Source organism: Bubalus kerabau, chromosome 6 (assembly GCF_029407905.1).
Source record: "Bubalus kerabau isolate K-KA32 ecotype Philippines breed swamp buffalo chromosome 6, PCC_UOA_SB_1v2, whole genome shotgun sequence".
Taxonomy (NCBI): domain Eukaryota; kingdom Metazoa; phylum Chordata; class Mammalia; order Artiodactyla; family Bovidae; genus Bubalus; species Bubalus kerabau.
Window position 1 is genome coordinate 34,860,294 of NC_073629.1, and position 17,411 is coordinate 34,877,704.

Here is a 17,411-nt window from a genome sequence, read left to right on the forward strand (position 1 = left end):
AGATAGCATCACCAACTCAATGGACATGAATTTGAGCAAACTGTGGGAGGTAGTGGAGGACAGAGGAACCTCGTGTGCTGCAGTCCATGTGATCACAAAGTTGGACACGACTTAGCAACTTAACAACATAACCCCTTGAAGAGATAATACATTCCCTTAAATTTATGGTAAAATTTGTGACAGATATATATTCTTTCCTTTTAAAACTCTTAGCAGGCTAATGTATTGAGACATTAATTTCAGTCTTGCTCTTGCTGTTGTAAGAGACTAGAAAGAATAGAAAGGTAAATTCTCCCTTAGGTTCTAGCATCTGAAGAACAGCTAAAGTTTTAATTATAAGATCTAGACTGTGCTTATATGCCCTTCTTCCCATGCCCAACCCTAAAACCCACACTGGTTAACAGCTTCTTGGTGTTTCAGGGATTACCCTAAAGATGACAAGCCTCCCACCCCCTTCATTTTGAGGATTAGGTAACAGAGAAACTATGCTGGAATTGCCCCATGAAGGAAGTGGAAAGAAATTATACTGGTTTAGGAAGACAGCAAGTGGCCAGGCCTAAGGGAGGAATGAGTTCCCCCAGGCTGGGAAAGATTTTTGAGCTTCCAGAAATGGAAACTTGTCCCTGGCTTGCATGAAATCGGGTTGTGTGTGTGTGTGTACGTGTGTGTGTGTGTGTGTTTGACAGAGAACGAGAGATTGCTTCACAGGGTGTACCCCTACTCCTGCCCATCCAGCTTGTAGGTTGTAGAGCTGTACCCTTTAAGTGGTACCCCATAGATCGTGGCATCGAGTCTTAAGAAAAAGGCCCTTCTCCAAATCTTTCCCCAAAATGTTGGTGAAGAAGGAATTCATAGGGCCTGGATTCCATCTTAGGCCTGTTCATGCTGATCATGCTCAGCCACCTTTCCAATGGACTCTGAACTCTGTGTTTAGTGCCTATGAAAACAACAAAAGGATAAGACCCTCTCCAGACAGGAGAACCTTGAAGATCGTACCTAGGTTACTCATCACCTAAGAAAAAACATACAATAATCACCCCTTTCTCCAGACAGGCCATAAATTTTTCTGTATCTATTGGAGTGTAACCTTGGGTTTATTGATTATTGGCTAATTGTTTGACTGTTTGAGCACATAGCACGTGAATGATGGGGTTATTGGGATTGTATTTTCCTTGGTTTATGTAAGTCTCAAGGAATTTGGGGTGGTGGGTTCGGACACGTACACATGGGGTATAAAAGATTTTCACATATGCTGGTCGGGGGCCTTGGCTAAGAGGAGACTACCTTGGGCCCGCAGGTGTAATAAACTGCACTCCACTATCTGCATTGTCCTTCTGAGTGAGTTTGTTTCCCAGACCGCGTGGCTACAACATTGGAACTTCACAACCCTAGCGAGAGGGGAGGGAGGACCTCGGAAGGTGACTAATGAATTTCCCACCAACATTGACAGCTGGGAGCTGAGCCAGATTTTTCTAATTTGTAAAATTAGAAGACATGTGACGCCTCTTGGCCTGGAGTCAACCGCAGCGAATTCACTTCAGTTAGACCTACTTTTCCTGAGAGCGGTTTTGGTAAGTAGAAGGGTGGGGAGTTGGGGGATGAAGGGAATGGAAAAAAGTGGAAGAAGTAATAGGAAAACTAAGGGGCCAGTTTCCTTCTCCAGGTCAGGACCTGTTCTAACACAGAATGAGCAGCGCGCGGCCGCCCATCCACCTCCGACACAAACACACGCACGTGCGCCCCGCCCCCGCCGCGCGCACGCGCCCCGAGCCTCGGCGGCGGCGACGGGCGCGCGCGCGCGGTGCTCGCTGCCCCCACGCCGCTCCCTGCGTTCTGATCGCTGCGTCTCCAGCTCCCCGCACCGCTGCGCGCCTGCCCCGCGGATCCGGAGACTGCGGCCGTGATCTGGGGGCTCCGACGCTGCGGCGCTGGGGGAGCGGAGCGGAGCCCGGCGCGTCCCGGGGAGGCGATGTGATCGGTAGCGGGCCCCTGCGTAAGGCGGGCGCCGCGGCAGACCAGCCGGTGAGGCGCTGCTGGGGGAGGCCGCGACGGAGCTCCCGGACCCGCCATGGGCTGAGACACGTCCTCGCCGAGCAGGTGCAGTGATCAGAGGTCCCGGGTGGGGGGGCGGGGGAGGCCCGCCTCAACAGGCCCCTTCAGCCAGGTTAGGACTCGCCCTGCCCAGCCTGTGCGGTGTCGACCTTCCCTCAGCTCCTCCCCAAAGGCTCTGCTGACCCCGCCTCCAGACTTGGGCCCTGCAAACCCTGTGACCCCAACAGCCCCTGACATTCTGGGAGATCCCGGCCCTCCACTCCTGTTAACCCAGCCTGGTAGGCCCTTGTGCTCACCTCCTCCTCGGTCCCAGTATTTTGAGCCCACCGCCCGCACGGTACCTGGGAACAACTCAACATCGCTTCCTTTCTCTTCTAGCCCTACGAGGGGTGGTGCGGGGTTGGTTGGGGGAGGAGAGTGGAAGGAGGGAGACTGGGTCCTTCCCTCCAGAGACCCTGATGACCACAAACCTATACTCTCTCTTAAGCCTGTAGTGAAAGTGACCCTTCCTTACCCCACCAGAACATGCCCGGGTGATTTCCTCCCAGATCTTCCTTGTGGCCTTCCTCGTCCTCCGCAGTGACACTATGCAACCCCAAGGAGACCTGCGAGGCCTCTGGCTCCTGCTGCTGTCCCTGTTCCTGCTCCTCTTTGAGGTGGCCAGAGCTGGCCGGCCAGTGGTGAGCTGTCCTGCCTCCTGCCTGTGCGCCAGCAACATCCTCAGCTGCTCCAAGCAGCAGCTGCCCAACGTGCCCCACTCCCTGCCCAGCTACACCGCCCTCCTGGACCTCAGCCACAACAACCTGAGCCGCCTGAGGGCCGAGTGGACCCCCACGCGCCTGACCCACCTGCACTCCCTGCTGCTGAGCCACAACCACCTGAATTTCATATCCTCTGAGGCCTTTTCCCCAGTTCCCAACCTGCGCTACCTGGACCTCTCCTCCAACCAGCTGCGGACGCTGGATGAGTTCCTGTTCAGTGAACTGCAGGTCCTGGAGGTGCTGCTGCTCTACAATAACCACATTATGGCAGTGGACCGCTGCGCCTTCGATGACATGACCCAGCTGCAGAAACTCTACTTGAGTCAGAACCAGATCTCCCGCTTCCCTCTGGAACTGGTCAAGGAAGGAGCCAAGCTCCCCAAACTAACGCTCCTGGACCTTTCCTCCAACAAGCTGAAGAACTTACCATTGCCTGACCTGCAGAAGCTGCCCGCCTGGATCAAGAATGGGCTGTACCTACACAACAACCCCCTGCACTGCGACTGTGAGCTCTACCAGCTCTTTTCCCACTGGCAGTACCGGCAGCTGAGCTCCGTCATGGACTTTCAGGAGGACCTGTACTGCATGAGCTCCAAGAAACTGCACAATGTCTTCAACCTGAGTTTCCTCAATTGCAGCGAGTACAAGGAGCGTGCCTGGGAGGCCCACCTGGGTGACTCCTTGACCATCAAGTGTGACACCAAGCAGCAGGGGATGACCAAGGTGTGGGTGACACCCAGCAATGAACGGGTGCTGGATGAGGTGGCCAACAGCACGGTGACCGTGTCCAAGGATGGCAGTCTTCATTTCCAGCAGGTGCAGATTGAGCATGGGGGTGTGTATACCTGCTATGCCATGGGGGAGGCTTTCAATGAGACCCTGTCTGTGGAGTTGAAAGTGTACAATTTCACCTTGCACGGACACCACGACACCCTCAACACAGCCTATACCACCCTTGTGGGCTGTATCCTCAGTGTAGTCCTGGTCCTCATATACCTGTACCTCACCCCATGCCGCTGCTGGTGCCGGGGTGTCGAGAAACCTTCCAGCCATCAGGCAGACAGCCTCAGTTCTTCCATGCTTAGTACCACACCCAACCACGACCCTATGGCTGGTGGGGACAAGGATGATGGTTTTGACAGGCGGGTGGCCTTTCTGGAACCTGCTGGACCTGCACAGGGTCAAAACGGCAAGCTCAAGCCAGGCAACACCCTGCCAGTGCCAGAGGCGACAGGCAAGGGCCAGCGGAGGATGTCGGATCCGGAATCGGTCAGCTCGGTCTTCTCTGATACGCCCATTGTGGTGTGAGCAGAATGGGTTGGTGGGGAGATTCTGCCCCAGGAGAGGTAATGCGCCCTTGAAGGATGTGAGGGGGTGGAAGAGAGGGCTAGCTGCCCAAGGGAGTGGGTTCCCCTCGAACTCAAGGGAATTGGCCACAGGTACAACAGCAGGCAAGACCCCAAGCAGGGTGTGGCTGCCATGATTTTCAAATGTGGATATACTAATCCTCAGGCAAATACGACACCCCTTCCCAGAGCCCTGACAGTTCTCAAGGTGGTGGAAGAAGAGGGTGTCTGCTGGTGGGAATGAGGAAAGGGGTGAAAGAGCAGATCCCCTAAACCTTTTTGAGGTCATCTCTAGCTCCTTCAGAGAAAATCATTCAGGAAAAAGAGTCACTTTTTTCCTTTCTCGGCCCACCCACACCTGTGATGTTGTGTGTACTGGGGGGAGCTTCCACAGGAGCCACGTTGGGGAAGAGCTAGATTGTCTTCCTTGGCCAGGAAGTCACATCACGCGTCACAGCTGAGGAAATGGGAAACCTCTGGGAAAAGAAGTCAGGAAAAGGCTGGGACCTCAATAACATTCCCCATAGCTGTTGTAAGACTTCCCAGGAACACCTTCCTCTTTCCAGAGGAGCCCTGGGTGCATGGGTCTTTTGCAGGAGCTTGGCCTGTTGCCTGTCAGATATGGCAACAATATGAGATGCGGTATCTGTGTCTTGTCATGGGACCAGTGGCACAGAGGGGTACAGCATGAACCAAGGGGTCCCTGTGACAGTATAGATGCCAGCACAAAACCTGTAGATGGGGGATAAACTCCAGATTGGAACCAGTTGGTGAAACCCTTGGTTAGCATCTGATTCCCAGCACCCGTGTGTCGGGTCAAGGTGTGGGGTGCTGGAAGCAGAGTGTCTGTGGATGCCTGCCACAGACGTGGGATGAGGGCCTCTTTGCATGAGGAGGTGGACGGTAAACCAGCCACTGCTACGTAGCATCCAGCGGGATCTACCTGATTTTCTGTGTATGCCATCTCTTCATTTGTTCTCCTGATAGGCTCAGGTAGAATTCTGAGTGTTCCCTAATATGCTGCTCTGCAAAAGAAGGAATCCAAGAAGTCTGGCCCCAGCTGGGTTAGCTTGGGCTCAGGGGTGGAGGGGACCAGGCAGACATCTCCATTGTGCTGACAAAGCCGCCTTGCTCCTCTCTTAGAGATCTCACCCCTGCTGCAGAGCTGGAGCATGGGATTCATCATCTGCGGAGCTGGAATCAAGTGGTCCCTGCCACAGAGGAATGGCGGTTCGGAGGGTGGCTTAGAGTTCTGCCCTCTCCGCAAGGTTCCAGGCAGTCTTGTAACAGAGACAGTCAGTGGCACTAAACTTTCAGGAGGAGACCCTCTCAGCCAGAGGTGTGCACAGTTGTCAGGCCAGAGGAACTTAAGGACAGGCCCAACATTGCATTCCATCAAAGTGGCAGAATACTTTGGGCATAGAGGTGGCCACTTCCTTTGACTCTACTGCAGGCCCTGGGGGTTGGTGACTCTGAGCTTTGGCAAGGGGACATGAAGGGCAAAGGTGAAAATGTTCTCTGACAGTCTTTTCAGTCTGTCCCCTCTCTCCCACCAAGTCCCCTGTCCTTGGAAGTTCTCCAACTCTTCCAGTTTTCCAATCTGCTGTTTAGGTTCCAAGAAGTGCCATTTACCTGTGGGTGAAGGCTGCTTGCTAGGAGGTCCTAACTCCCACTGCCTGTTAAGATCCGAGGTGGAGACTAGAACTCAACATCTTCCCCTTGTCTGTTGCTGGGATGTCAAGACCGCTGTCCATCCTTTATTAGTAACCTAGCTTTGTCGAGAGAGGTGCAGCGTTTCCCTCAAGTACTTGCATGCTCATAGGGATGCATGCTTATAGGTCTGCATGCACCCCAGCACCTTGACTTCCATCAGGATGATTCTTCAGTCCCCACTAATGTCCACTTCCAGAGTGGTTTCTACTTATGTGCACAACTTCATGCACACAATTTTCTTGCCCTGTAGGAGACTGTGACCATGCCAGGCTCTGCAGATACAAACTTTTGTACTTTTGATTTCTGAACTGCCTAAATCTTCACCCACATCTCTGTGGCACTCCGTAAAGCCCAGAGTTAGGACAGCTGCAGGTTGAAGACCTTGAGAGAAGGGTTGATGAGGAGCAAGCTGGCTCTTCAGACTCCTCAGAAACCTTCCTTAGAGTAATGGTATGTCAGAAATAAATGTAAAACTAGGTCAGTGACAGATCCAGAAGAACACTGGCAAGGGACCAAGCAGCTGTAAGTTGCTCTTCCTATGTTAACTGCCCTAGTAAGCCAGAGGCAGGAGGGAAAAATTGTGTGGTCATATTCCAGAGACTTTTAAAGATTCTGACACTGAAGCTATAGGAACCAGGATCCCTTCCTCAGACTTATCAGAGAAAATCTCACCTCCAGGCAGCAGCTTCCCCTCTAGGCATCATCTAGGGCTGTGAAAATCTTTCAAGTGGATATCAGATGAAGTAGGTCCTCTGGACATCCTGAGTTCCCAAGGACCAGGAAGGCCATCTTCCTCCTAACTCCTACCCAGTTCAGGGCATGAGGCTCTTAGTCTCCCCACTGTATCCACTAGGTTAGCCAGGACCTACCAGTTTGAGAGCCTGGTAGGTGTGCCTGGCTTCCCCACCAAGAGACTGAACTGATTGGCCTCTTCCCATGGTTTCAGTGACTAGAACCCAAAGGTAGCTTTCTACTTGAGGGATTGGGTACTCAGCAGATGTAAGCTCACTGGAACCCTGTGTAGGAAACTGCCAGGTCTGGTTATAAGAAAAGGTCAAGTGATCACCCCCACCCCCATCAGTCAACCAGACATGTCTCCCAGGAAGCAGGTGTCCCTGGAGACAGAGTATGTCAGGGCTGTACAATCTGTCTGTGTGATTGTTTGTGATCTTTCTTTCCCTGTATTTATGAGGCTCCTAAGAAGGAGCTGGGAGTGGGGAGACCCCAGCTGGGGAGAGTGAAGGCGACTGATTCCAGTTTTCCGTGTGTCCTTACCTCTGTACTTCCTTTTAGCCCTGCTGGCGAAGTGAGCAGGCCTCCCCACATCCAGGATCCTAGTACTTCCACTTGTGTGCTCCCAGGCTGGCAAACCTTGGAGCCTCTGGGCTCTGAAAACTAGACAATGATCATTAAAACCTGGCTTGAGTCTCTGTTCTGGCGTAGTCTGTGACTGGTTTATCTTTTCAGCCAGTGGGGAGGGTTCACAGCACCTCAGAAGGGTGCAACCTGTCTAGGGGGAGAATAGTTAAATGCTGTTGCGAGGGCATGGGTAGAGTCCACATCCAGGCGTGAAGACAGACAAGGGGTCAGCCAGCCTTTTCTGTGAGGAGCCAGACAGGAAACATGTTAGACTTTGCAGCCCGTATAGTCTCTGTTACAGCTCCTCAGTGGTGCCTTTGTGGCCGGAAGGTGTAGAAAGTACACAGACAGACAGTGGCTCTGTTCCAGTCAACTTTATTTATGGACATTGAAATGTGATTTTCACATCATTGTAACATGTATTTGAGGGTTTTTTTCCAACCATATATAAATGCAAAAACTTACTGGCTCACAGACCACAAAAAACCAGGCAGCAAGTTGGTTTTGGCCAGCGGACAAATTTGCCAACCCAATGTTCTCAAAAGAAATGTCATTGACACTTTAGCAGGAGAGGGTCTAGAAATTCCATGACTTGGGGCTAGAGCAGATAATGAAGACTTTCTGGATCCCTGGGGAAGAGGGTTGTCTCCCTGAAGAGCCCTCTTGAAAGTCTGGATCAAGCCTACAAACTGTACTGTGGTAAATGTTTGAATTGGGTTAAAAGAAATGGCGGTGAGCAGCTTGGGTCCACAGTCTTTTGATTATTACCAATATATGTTCATGTGAGTGGTAACCACCTTAGTTTGGCTTAAAGTATATTAGTCTAATGGACAGGTGGTATTCATTGACAATGTAGTGTGTCCTAGCATGGCATTGAACAGAGAAATGCAGTCCCCGCTTTCTTGGTACAGAAGACAGCCTATCAGAAATTGGCCCAGATTTTACTGAACTCTGAGTAGGCAGTTTCTTTGGCTACTCTCTTGGTATTTCTGGAAGGGGATTGTCATGGTAGATTCCCAAAAGGGAGGGGAAATGGTATAACAAAAAAAGAAATGAAAAGAATCGAAATTGGGGGAATTCCTAGGCTGTCCAGTGGTTAGGACTTGGCATTTTCACTGCCCAGGGCCTGCCTGCGTTCAATCCCTGGGTGGGAAACTAAGATCCCGCAAGCCACGCAGTGCAGCTGAAAAAAATAAAGAATCAGAATTTGAATAATTACCTCATTTATTACACTGCTAAAATCTTGACTGAAGGGCGGTCCTCTTCTGTCTGGAAAGTTGTCTTTTTCTTTTCATGAGGGAACAACTAAAGAGTGAGGGATGGAGACACCTCACAGCCAGTCACACCAGACATATCAACCTTGGCAGTCAGTGAAATGACAGATGTTGATGCCAGGGCGCCCCCAGAGTCTACATGTATTTGGTATTTTTTAATTTTTTCAAAGCAGTTTTTGCTATGGCTGAGTTTAGCCAAGAGGACGAGCTGGTAAAGAGAACAGGTCTGGGGAGGAAGACTACTGAAAATCCTCCCTTCTGTTTTGGCCTGTGTCAAGCCCTGTCTCTGCGCCTAGGAAGTTTTGATACTCCTTTTTCCATCATCCCAAGGCTACATCTCTTCAACCTTCCCCATCCCCCTGCCAGTCCCCCAAGAAGTTCCATAAATTCTGGCCAAGATGGTCTGCCATGTCTTGCGGCTCTTCCCCTAGCTCCTCTTAGGTGGCACTGCGGGAGAATAGAAAAGGTTAATATGATGGTTATCTTTTAGAACAGAAAATGAGAGTTCAGTGGATTGGCCAGCCTGGTCTCTCTCCCATCTGATCTCTCAACTCCTTCCCTTTCTGCAGTTGTAACTCTTGGACCCCTTATCTTGTGTCTGAAGCAACCACTGGAGAAGCTTCACCTGCCCCACCCACACTGCAGAAAAGACTCAGGACCACTCAGTGGTATGGTCAGCTTGTTTGGTCTGGCTACAGGGAGCCTACGCTGGATGCTTTCTCTCCCCAGGGTTGAGAGAAGAAAGCTAAAGCAGCTGCCACATCAGCCCCCATCATCAGGCGTATAGCCTGTTGTGTGGAAAACATCAAGTGGTGAAGATACTTAGACCTGCCCTGAGGCCTTCCAGTTGACATCAGCCTGGTTACAGTCCCAGAATCACAGTGGGTGTGGAGAGAACCAACCTTTAGGACATAGACAGGACCCTGCAAGGACTTCTAGGTGCCCTACAGCACTAGCATAGTAAAGTAAGAGTCACTGACCCCAGAGCTGGAGGCTTGTATGCATATGTGTCTGCAAACACACACAGATTAGGGAGCGCCGCAGCTGGATGGAACTTCATGCTGCTTTTCCTTCACCTCCCACTGCTCCTTCCCTTGGCCGTAGTTTGCTTTAGGTGTGGACCTCAGTAGAAAGGTCTAGCCCAGTACTGGGAATCCTTAGAAAGCACTGGGAGAGAACGAGGGATCTGCCTGAAAGACAAGGGTGCCAGGGGGCCTCATGAATACTCAGACAGAGTTGAATCCTCTGGTACCAGAGGATAGAATCACCTGAAGTAGCTACTTAAAATGCTTTCACAAGAGGTTTTACAAAATCTAGGAAATTCTGATAGAAGCAGGTAGATTTAAAACTGGGACTTATTCCCTGCACACTGGCGAGTTAGTCAAGGCTTCTGGGTGAGTGGGTGGGTAGGGAGAAGGTCGTCTTACTGGAGGGAATCTGCCTGCTTTAAGCTGAGCTGGAGACCATCTACGTTAAATCACCCTCTGGAGCAGTCCTGGGGCACTGTCCTCCTGCCTTTCAGCTGTGTCTTCCCTGTGTCTACACTGGTGACCGTTGTTGAGGCCATGACCACAGTGACTGATCAGTGTTTCATTCCTGGATCCCAGGATAGGGGAGGAAAAAACACCCAAGATTAAAAAATAGTGAAGCCTCCATGCTACTATGGTGCCTGCCTCTCTGTGTCCACTCTAGGAAGACTGCTGACTGTTCTCAAACCAATGGAATGGAAAATATCCTCAAGTTAAACATAACTGCTTTCATGGTACATGTGCATGTGTGTGTAATTCCAATAATGTCCTTTGAGGAGGAAAGGACAGTGATCCTACTCCAAGAGCCTGAAACAAGGAGAAACAAATCTGTAAACAAGCCAGGGGCTGTGCCTCACAGCTTCCCACCTCCACCCTGGGTGAGGGCCTGAGGCAGCCTGTGGCTCCGGGGGCAACCAGAGAGCTGGTGTGGCAGTGTGGGTCCACTGCTGCTCCTCCCTTCCCTGTCTGTGGCCTGTCTGCTCCACCTTTCCCTTGGAAGAGCAGGATCAGCCAGGAGAAACTTAGACTTGCAACCAGGAGCTCCAGGCTGGACCTGGGGCATAATTGGACTGACTCCAGATCTGCAATCAGCCCCATGACTTGAACACATCAGCTGGCAGCAACTTAGGACAAGCTTCACTAGAGTCATAGCTTCCATAGCACTCCTGGCCTTGCATCTAGGAGGAAATGTCTGTGTTCTCTGACGGTGGCCAGCAACACAACCTCTCTGAGACTTGGATCCCCTAAGCATCATTATCCATAACTATTTATTGCCTCCCTAAAAGAAGCAGAAAACCCAGAGCCAGGCTGAGAAAGAGATAAGGACAGGAACATAATAAGCCGCCTGTTTACATGTGTTTACTACTTTGAACATCCCAATGCATGTTACCATGCATTCTGTCATCTAGTGCTCACAACATCCCTGTGAGACAGGTCATGTAGTCAGTGATTTGCCTGTGGCCACACCAGTGTCAGGGGCTGGGTAAACCCAGACTGCAAGTTTCCGAGCTCCCGGATCGATGTTTCACTTCATGATACGTAGGGTCTTTATGCTAACCAAACGCAGGGGCAGCGGGAGCACTAAACCAGGAGCCTCCCTGCTCCCTAAGCCTGCAGAGAGTCATCAGAAATGCTGGGGGAGTCAGGGGTGTCCCCTGGAGGCCAAGACAGGTCAACAGACGGCTAGGCAGGAGTGCTCGAGATTCAAGGTCAACAGCCTCCAATGCCACTAGCAGTGTCAGCGAAGCATACACTGTGCCCTTTGGTCAGGTGAAAAGGTCTGACTGGTCTACTCAGAGGACGCTCAGGGATGCTTCCAGGAGGAAGGCAGGCTCAAAGCATGGCTGGGAGGTAAGACTTCTGACCCCTCCTCCCTCTGCAGCCCAGGAAGAGGGGGACGGTGAGAGCTGGCTGACTCAGTCTGCAAGTGCTTGGAGATCTGGAGCTGAAAGGCCTCAGCCCTGTTCAGCTAATGATTATTATTAACTCTGAGCAGGCCTTGGCATAGCAGCCAGCTGGCTCTGGGAGAATGCCTGGATCTCCGACAGTGAGGTTTTAAAAACAAGACCCATGGCAGCCATGCCTGGTGTGGTGGGGGTCGGGGGGAGGACAGGCTAGTGTCAGAGAGTGGGGAGGGGTAGTCTGCCCTGTGAGAGGGTGGGGCCAGGAGGCGGCACAGGCTGGCAAGAGATACCTTTAATGCAGCTGAAAAGTCCAGAAGGTGAGGCTGGGAGACTTCCCCACACAGAGCTCCTGACATTCAACACCACCCCCAGTGGGGGGTGGGCGAGTGGAGTATGGAGGGGAAAGGGTGGCCAAGGGAAAGATGGGGGCTTGGGTGTGGTATCTGAATCCAGAATGGTAATCCTATTACCATCCTGGATTTGGATACAAAAACCATCTATATTTCTAATGTCCTAAAGATTGAGTTTGAATGTAATCGTATTTGGAATCAGGACTCAGTGAGCCTGATATGCAAATTTGTGCAAACGACACGGAAATTTAAAAAGGTCTCGAGCACCCTGGCTTTTATTTTTAAAGGCTAAAGAGGCTGGCTACTAGCTGCCTCTAGTCAGACAAGGGCAAAAGGGCAGCCATTTGTTTCTCCTTCAAGACCTCTGCCTCATTTCTGAGGAGCCCAGATAATACCCCAGATGGGGAGACACTGGATGGTGGCGGGGGGAAAGAGGGTGCAGGGGGAGGAAACAAGCAGGAGGCATATGCAGCCACCAGCCACCAAGATCCCAGCTGGAGGAAGAGTGCCCTGGCACTGAGGTCTAATGGCTGTCCAGCTGCTGCCTTGGGATGGGACGGCAGGTGGTGATGGAAGGAGCAAGGAGAGGAGGGGAGGGAAGTCCCTCCACAATCTGGCCAGCTGGGAAGAAGGGCTCCTCCTGGTGACCTCCTCCCAATACTGCAATCAGACTGGCTAAGCAAGCAGAGACCACCTGTGCCCCCCTCTCTGCCCTGTGTCCCTGCCCACCACCAGCCAGGGCCTACTGGTCAGAGAAGTGACAGCTGGGACCCCTTCCTCCTGCAGAATATAAATGACTTCCCCCTTCCTCCCAGGGCTGGGAATAGACATCAGCTGGCACTGCCCACGCAAACTGCCGGCTGTCAGCCCGCCTGCCCGCCCACCATCCCCCGCACCACCTGGGAGGAGGCAACACCTCAGGCAGGCTCGGGCTCTCTGGTGTTGCCTGCTTGGCTCCCCGAGCAAGCTCACCCGGCCTTCCTACCCTGCTGGAGACAGACTGAGACTCCCAGCACTGACTGTACAGGCCATCAGAGAGGGACTCCCTGGCCAGAATGACCCGAGGTGACAATCTCCTCCATGCAGCCCCAGTAGCCATCTCTCCCAAGGTCAGACCACAGTGGAGAACTGGAAAGCGGGAAAAGGGCAATGAAAGAGACAGGAATAACCAGCAGGGGCCCCCTTGAGATGCTCAGGGTCTGGGGCGCTCCTAGGAGATGCCATCTGACCAGCACAGTCTGCTCTGAGGACCCTTCTGCCCCTGCCATTCTCATGCCTGTCCTGTTGAATCATACCGACCTCCCTGCTGTTGAGTCACCCAGGGAGGAGGTCTGGAATCTTCTAAAGGCCTGGGATAGACAGACTATTGCTATCTGGGAACACCTCTCCCTGCTCCTGGGACCTCAAATCCTAGGTCCTACTCCACAGGTCTCCCAGAGTCCCCACTGAGCTCTCTCTACCTGCCTCAACGCTGCTTTCCAGGCTCGGCCATTCTCAGTTTTCGCCATGATCTATGGAGGTCCCAATCCAATGGACAGAGGAGTCTGGCAGCATACAGTCCATGGGGTCACAAGAGTCAGACACGACTTAGCAACTAAACCACCATCAACCACCACAATGGAGGTCCCAACTCCTCTATGAGCCAGACCACAGTTAACCAATGTAACATCCAGCTCTCACCAACGAGGGATGAGGGCAGTCTGTGGAACTACTTTCAGTCTGGAACGAGGATGGGTCTTTGCAGGGAACAGAGCCCAGCCCTCATTTGCCAGCTGGCACCAAATTCAGCCCACTCCTGGGCCAAAGAGCTGGCAAGAGATGACACTGAAGGGAAGCTAAGCTGATGAGGAGAGAAGGAGAACCAGGGAGACTGTTTTCTCTAGATCAGAAGTGCCCTGCCTCGTTTCCTTGGTTCTTACTTTGTTCTAAAAGCTTTGGAATAGCTCCAGGAAGCTATGTGCTAAGGCAAGGACCCAAGCCCTAAGAAGGGCAAAACACGAGATGATCAGGATTGCTCTGCCACTGAGAATGGACGTCTTGCGGCCCCAAGCCCAGATGCCAAGATTAGCTGAAGGAAGTTCTTAACTGGGCTAAGACACCCAGCCAGGAGCCAAGGCCTGGTTAAGCCAATGCCTTTCTGCTCCTCCAAAAGTTTAAGGTGTCTTTAGTGCCCTTAATGTCTTGGCAAGTAGGAGCTGGAAACCTTCACCTGGGCCCCTTCTCTCCACAGCCCCTGATGCTTTGTTCCCTGGTGCAGGGGCCAAATCAGCACAGGTTCTTGGAAAGCCAGGAGACCATATTGGTCCCTCTAGAGGGGTAAGGAGACAATGAATGTAAGAATTACACCCTGAGTCTGATGAGTGGTCCAGCCATAGTTCAGAGCTGGGAAGATGCTCTGTGACATCAACTTGACAGACACTGAATGGTAGGAGAGATTGTTTAGAAACAATCACCCATTACACAGATGAGGAAACTGAGTCCCTGAGACACTGGACTCACATAAGGTTGCACAACAGAGCCTATAAGGACCATACCCATTAAAAAAATGTACATTGGCTCTCTCCACTACACTGCTTTCTCAAAGTGACCCAAAGAGCTGCTGCCACTGATAAGTTACAGGAATCCAATTTTTCATTAGGCATGCAAGAAGAGATGACTGCCAGTACCACCCAACACTTCTCCCCCATCAAGAGTGGAGGCTTCAGGATCAAGCTCCCCATCACCTGTCACTTATGCCCCATCCACTTCCCCGTTTTGGCCCACTGAGTCATCTGTCGGCAACGGCAGCTTGGGTTTCTGCAGCCTCCACCCCAGCTAAGACATACAAAAACCCTACCCCTTCTGAAGTGGATCCCTGAAGGTCACTAAAGGAGCCAGTGAAGTCCAAGTCAAGTGTCCCATTTCGATTCCAAGTTTGGAGGAACTCACATTTCCATTTTCTTCCTTGGCAAGTAGGAGCTGGAGATCTGGTGCATTATCACCAGGGCTGGATAGAGGGGCAGCACCAGGCACAGGTACCAGGCTGCACCTTTGATCTGAGCCTGGAACCACACTGAGTGCATGCCCAGAAGCACTGTTACTGTAGCCATCAGGTAGACCACCAGTCCACATGTCAGATGGTAGAGCTTGAGACGAGCCACCCTTGAGACCCTGGCTGCCCGGGGACACAGGAGGCAAAGTCCACACAGTGCCTGGCCGATAGTGGCCAGCAACGTCAGAGCCCCTACCCAGCTGTGCCAGGACGCCAGGTGGGGCAGCTCACTGCGGGTCCTGCTGGAGATGATGAAGCCCAGGCCCAGGGCTGCACAGAGGATGGCTAGGGTCTGCCCTGCCCAGTGGAGTCGGATCCGGGCCTTTCGGGAGCAGAAGAAGAACAGGGAGTGCTCGGGTGAGAAGAGCAGGATGGCCTCAGCCATGCAGAGGCAGAACTGTGAACACAGGAGAGGGCCAGTGAGCCTCAGGCCCGGCTCAGAGGCCTGCAAAAGGGGAGGTGCCCTCATACATCCAAACAAGGAAGACAAAGGGTAGGGGCTAAAGGACTCCCACCAGGACCACCTGCCTCACAGGTAGGCATTTGTGGGTAGAATTAGGAACCCACGCTTGAGTGGGAGTGTCATCATTCAGGCTGACATCCATGCCCTACTACCCCCCACCCCCCGCCCCACATCCTCAATAGCAAGGACTCTCATTTCTTGACCAATGGAAACAGCAAAAGTTAAACTTTCTCCTGAACTCTGGGGGTGGGGAGCAACTGGATAACGCCCCTTCCACTTCCTCTTTTCAGGCCCAGAGTGGAGAAAATGATGGTATCTTCCATGCCCTCCCACCGCATTATACCACCTGATTACCTATAGCCCAGCCCTCCATGTTTCCTGATCTCAGTGGTTGCAAGGAAAGATGGGGCCCTGGGTATTTCCCCCCACCTCTCTGAGCCAAAGAAAGGTTAAGCCTTCTAAAGGCTAGATGCTTCCTTAGGGGCATATCCAAACCAATCACCCAAACTCACCGCCAAGGCCATGAATACAGGGTGCCAGGAGAAAAGACCTAAGAATCAAAGAGAACAGACTGATGGCGGGGCACCATTGGTTCTGCCCCTGTGGCTGGCTGGAGCCCAAAGAATCTGGCTGGAGGGGAAAGGTCAGTGTAGTGTCTTCAACCCTAATCAGTATCAGGACCTCCAGGCAAAGTGGTGCAGCCAAAGGGCCTTAGGCTGAGCAACCAAGAGGGCAAACATACCAGTTTGGCCTGGACTCCCCATTCAACACTTTGCAGCTACTAGCCCAGTCCTAAAATAGACCTTGGCCTCTCTCCTTTATTTGTTGCATCCGTGAGGGGCTCTGCTGGTGACGAACTAGCGAGTTCAGTTAGTTCGCTTCAGGCTTCTCCTCTCCTCCCAGCACCCAAAGCCCCACCCTTCCAGGACCCACCCCCAGGACCACGCCCCACCACGCCCTTACTACACCTCGGCAGTCGCCCATCTACTGCGAGTCCCCACTCCACGCCTCTATGCGCTCCAAGCGCAGCCCCTCAAACATCTCGGCTCCGCCCCCTTGCCTGGCCCCGCCCCTCCCGGCACACTCACTGGTTCCTGGCCGGGACAGCACAGTCAGGAAGATGGTGAAGCCCACAGCGACCAGATGCGCCAAGATCCCACTGCCTCTCCGCAGCCAGCGGGTCAGTCTCGGCTCCCTCGGCGGAGCGAGAACCAGACCTACCTCCAGAGACTGCATGGCGGCACCCGGCAGCCGCACACTCCCAGCTGCCAGGGCAAGTCTTCCGGGTTTGCGATCGCGGAGGCGGCCGCGGAGGCGGGAGAGGCTCCTCCCCGGGACGCCGCCGACAATGCGGCGGCTCGCCCACAGCGCCCTCTGCAGACTGGGGGAAAGAGCCTAGGTCCTGGAGAGCCCCGAGGGCAGAAAGTGAGTGGACAGCTGCGGGCCCACCTTGTTTCTTCAGCCAACCTCATTGGTATCTTTATGTCTACACGGGCTTATGAGGCTTATGTCTCAAATAGCCTGTGAAAATTACTTTCATGACAACTGATTTTACCCAAGTCACAAATCTGATATACAGAACCAAGAGTGTGAAACCAGTTTTGAGCAGTTTTCCAAAAATACTGGATTTCCCTAGTTGCCCACTCTCTCCCGCCACCCCTCCTTCCGTCTTGTTAAGGGAGTTAGAGTCCCCTCTGCCTAAAAGCAAGGAGATTGAAAAGGAACGGATAAAGCTAAAAACTAGTGCCCCGTGCCTGGTGAATTAGGGTTTGAGGACCAAAGGAGAGACACGCAACAGTCATGTCCCCTATCTGAACAGTAGCTCTTGTACCCAGTGAGACAAATGGAAAATCTAGGGCACTCCCAGCCCTTGCCGCCTGCACACCATCTGCTCAGCCCTGGGGAGCCAGGTGATCCTGAGGGACTAGGACCTCCCACATGCTGGCTGCCTCCCACACCAAGGGGAGTTCTGTAAGTGGTCTTACCTTTTCCCTTTCTGCCTCCAGAAAAGGTGTGCTTCCGCTTAAGGAGGCCTACCTGGGAGAGGCTGCACCCCTTCCTTAAGGGTAAACCCACAGGCCATGGGGGGAGAGACCAAAACAGGCAGTCCCACAGGAATCAGGGACATCC

At 52.7% G+C, this 17,411-nt stretch overlaps 2 protein-coding genes across 9 annotated transcripts; one reads left to right on the top strand and one right to left on the bottom strand.

Annotated features, from left to right (window-relative positions):
• Window positions 1-1,030: 1,030 nt before the first annotated feature.
• AMIGO1 (adhesion molecule with Ig like domain 1) lies at window positions 1,031-9,209 on the top strand. Of its 5 annotated transcripts, none has more exons than XM_055584834.1 (3): window positions 1,031-2,097; window positions 2,601-4,159; window positions 9,075-9,209. In XM_055584834.1, exons 1-2 carry the CDS (start codon window positions 1,687-1,689, stop codon window positions 4,119-4,121), a joined length of 1,932 nt encoding a protein of 643 aa, XP_055440809.1. In that variant the 5' UTR covers window positions 1,031-1,686; the 3' UTR covers window positions 4,122-4,159; window positions 9,075-9,209. The 5 variants fall into 5 exon arrangements, with proteins under 5 accessions (XP_055440809.1, XP_055440807.1, XP_055440808.1 ...); XM_055584832.1 differs by lacking the exon at window positions 9,075-9,209 and adding an exon at window positions 5,303-7,303; XM_055584833.1 differs by lacking the exon at window positions 9,075-9,209 and adding an exon at window positions 7,166-7,303.
• Window positions 7,591-16,523, bottom strand: LOC129655011 (probable transmembrane reductase CYB561D1). Of its 4 annotated transcripts, none has more exons than XR_008715706.1 (4): window positions 16,370-16,523; window positions 15,794-15,831; window positions 14,624-15,215; window positions 7,591-8,952 (listed from the first exon to the last, which is right to left on the bottom strand). XR_008715706.1 is itself a non-coding variant. In XM_055584840.1 (4 exons), the coding sequence occupies exons 1-4, from the start codon at window positions 16,043-16,045 to the stop codon at window positions 9,629-9,631; spliced, it is 627 nt and encodes a 208-aa protein (XP_055440815.1). In that variant the 5' UTR covers window positions 16,046-16,232; the 3' UTR covers window positions 7,591-9,628. The 4 variants fall into 4 exon arrangements, 2 of the variants coding, with proteins under 2 accessions (XP_055440815.1, XP_055440814.1); XR_008715705.1 differs by having other exon boundaries at window positions 7,591-9,695; XM_055584840.1 differs by lacking the exon at window positions 16,370-16,523 and adding an exon at window positions 16,024-16,232 and having other exon boundaries at window positions 7,591-9,695; window positions 14,716-15,215.
• Window positions 16,524-17,411: the final 888 nt, after the last annotated feature.

Bases quoted from the DNA above. Each gene is read 5' to 3' on its own strand.
- AMIGO1 (XM_055584834.1), top strand. From the start codon at position 1,687: ATGAGCAGCGCGCGGCCGCCCATCCACCTCCGACACAAACACACGCAC. The intron at 2,098-2,600 runs GTGCAGTGATCA...ATTTCCTCCCAG, and splicing joins GACACGTCCTCGCCGAGCAG to ATCTTCCTTGTGGCCTTCCT.
- LOC129655011 (XM_055584839.1), bottom strand. From the start codon at position 16,517: ATGCAGTCTCTGGAGGTAGGTCTGGTTCTCGCTCCGCCGAGGGAGCCG. The intron at 15,832-16,369 runs GTGAGTGTGCCG...TTTGATTCTTAG, and splicing joins GCTGTCCCGGCCAGGAACCA to GTCTTTTCTCCTGGCACCCT. The intron at 15,216-15,793 runs GTGAGTTTGGGT...CTGTGTTCACAG, and splicing joins CTGTATTCATGGCCTTGGCG to TTCTGCCTCTGCATGGCTGA.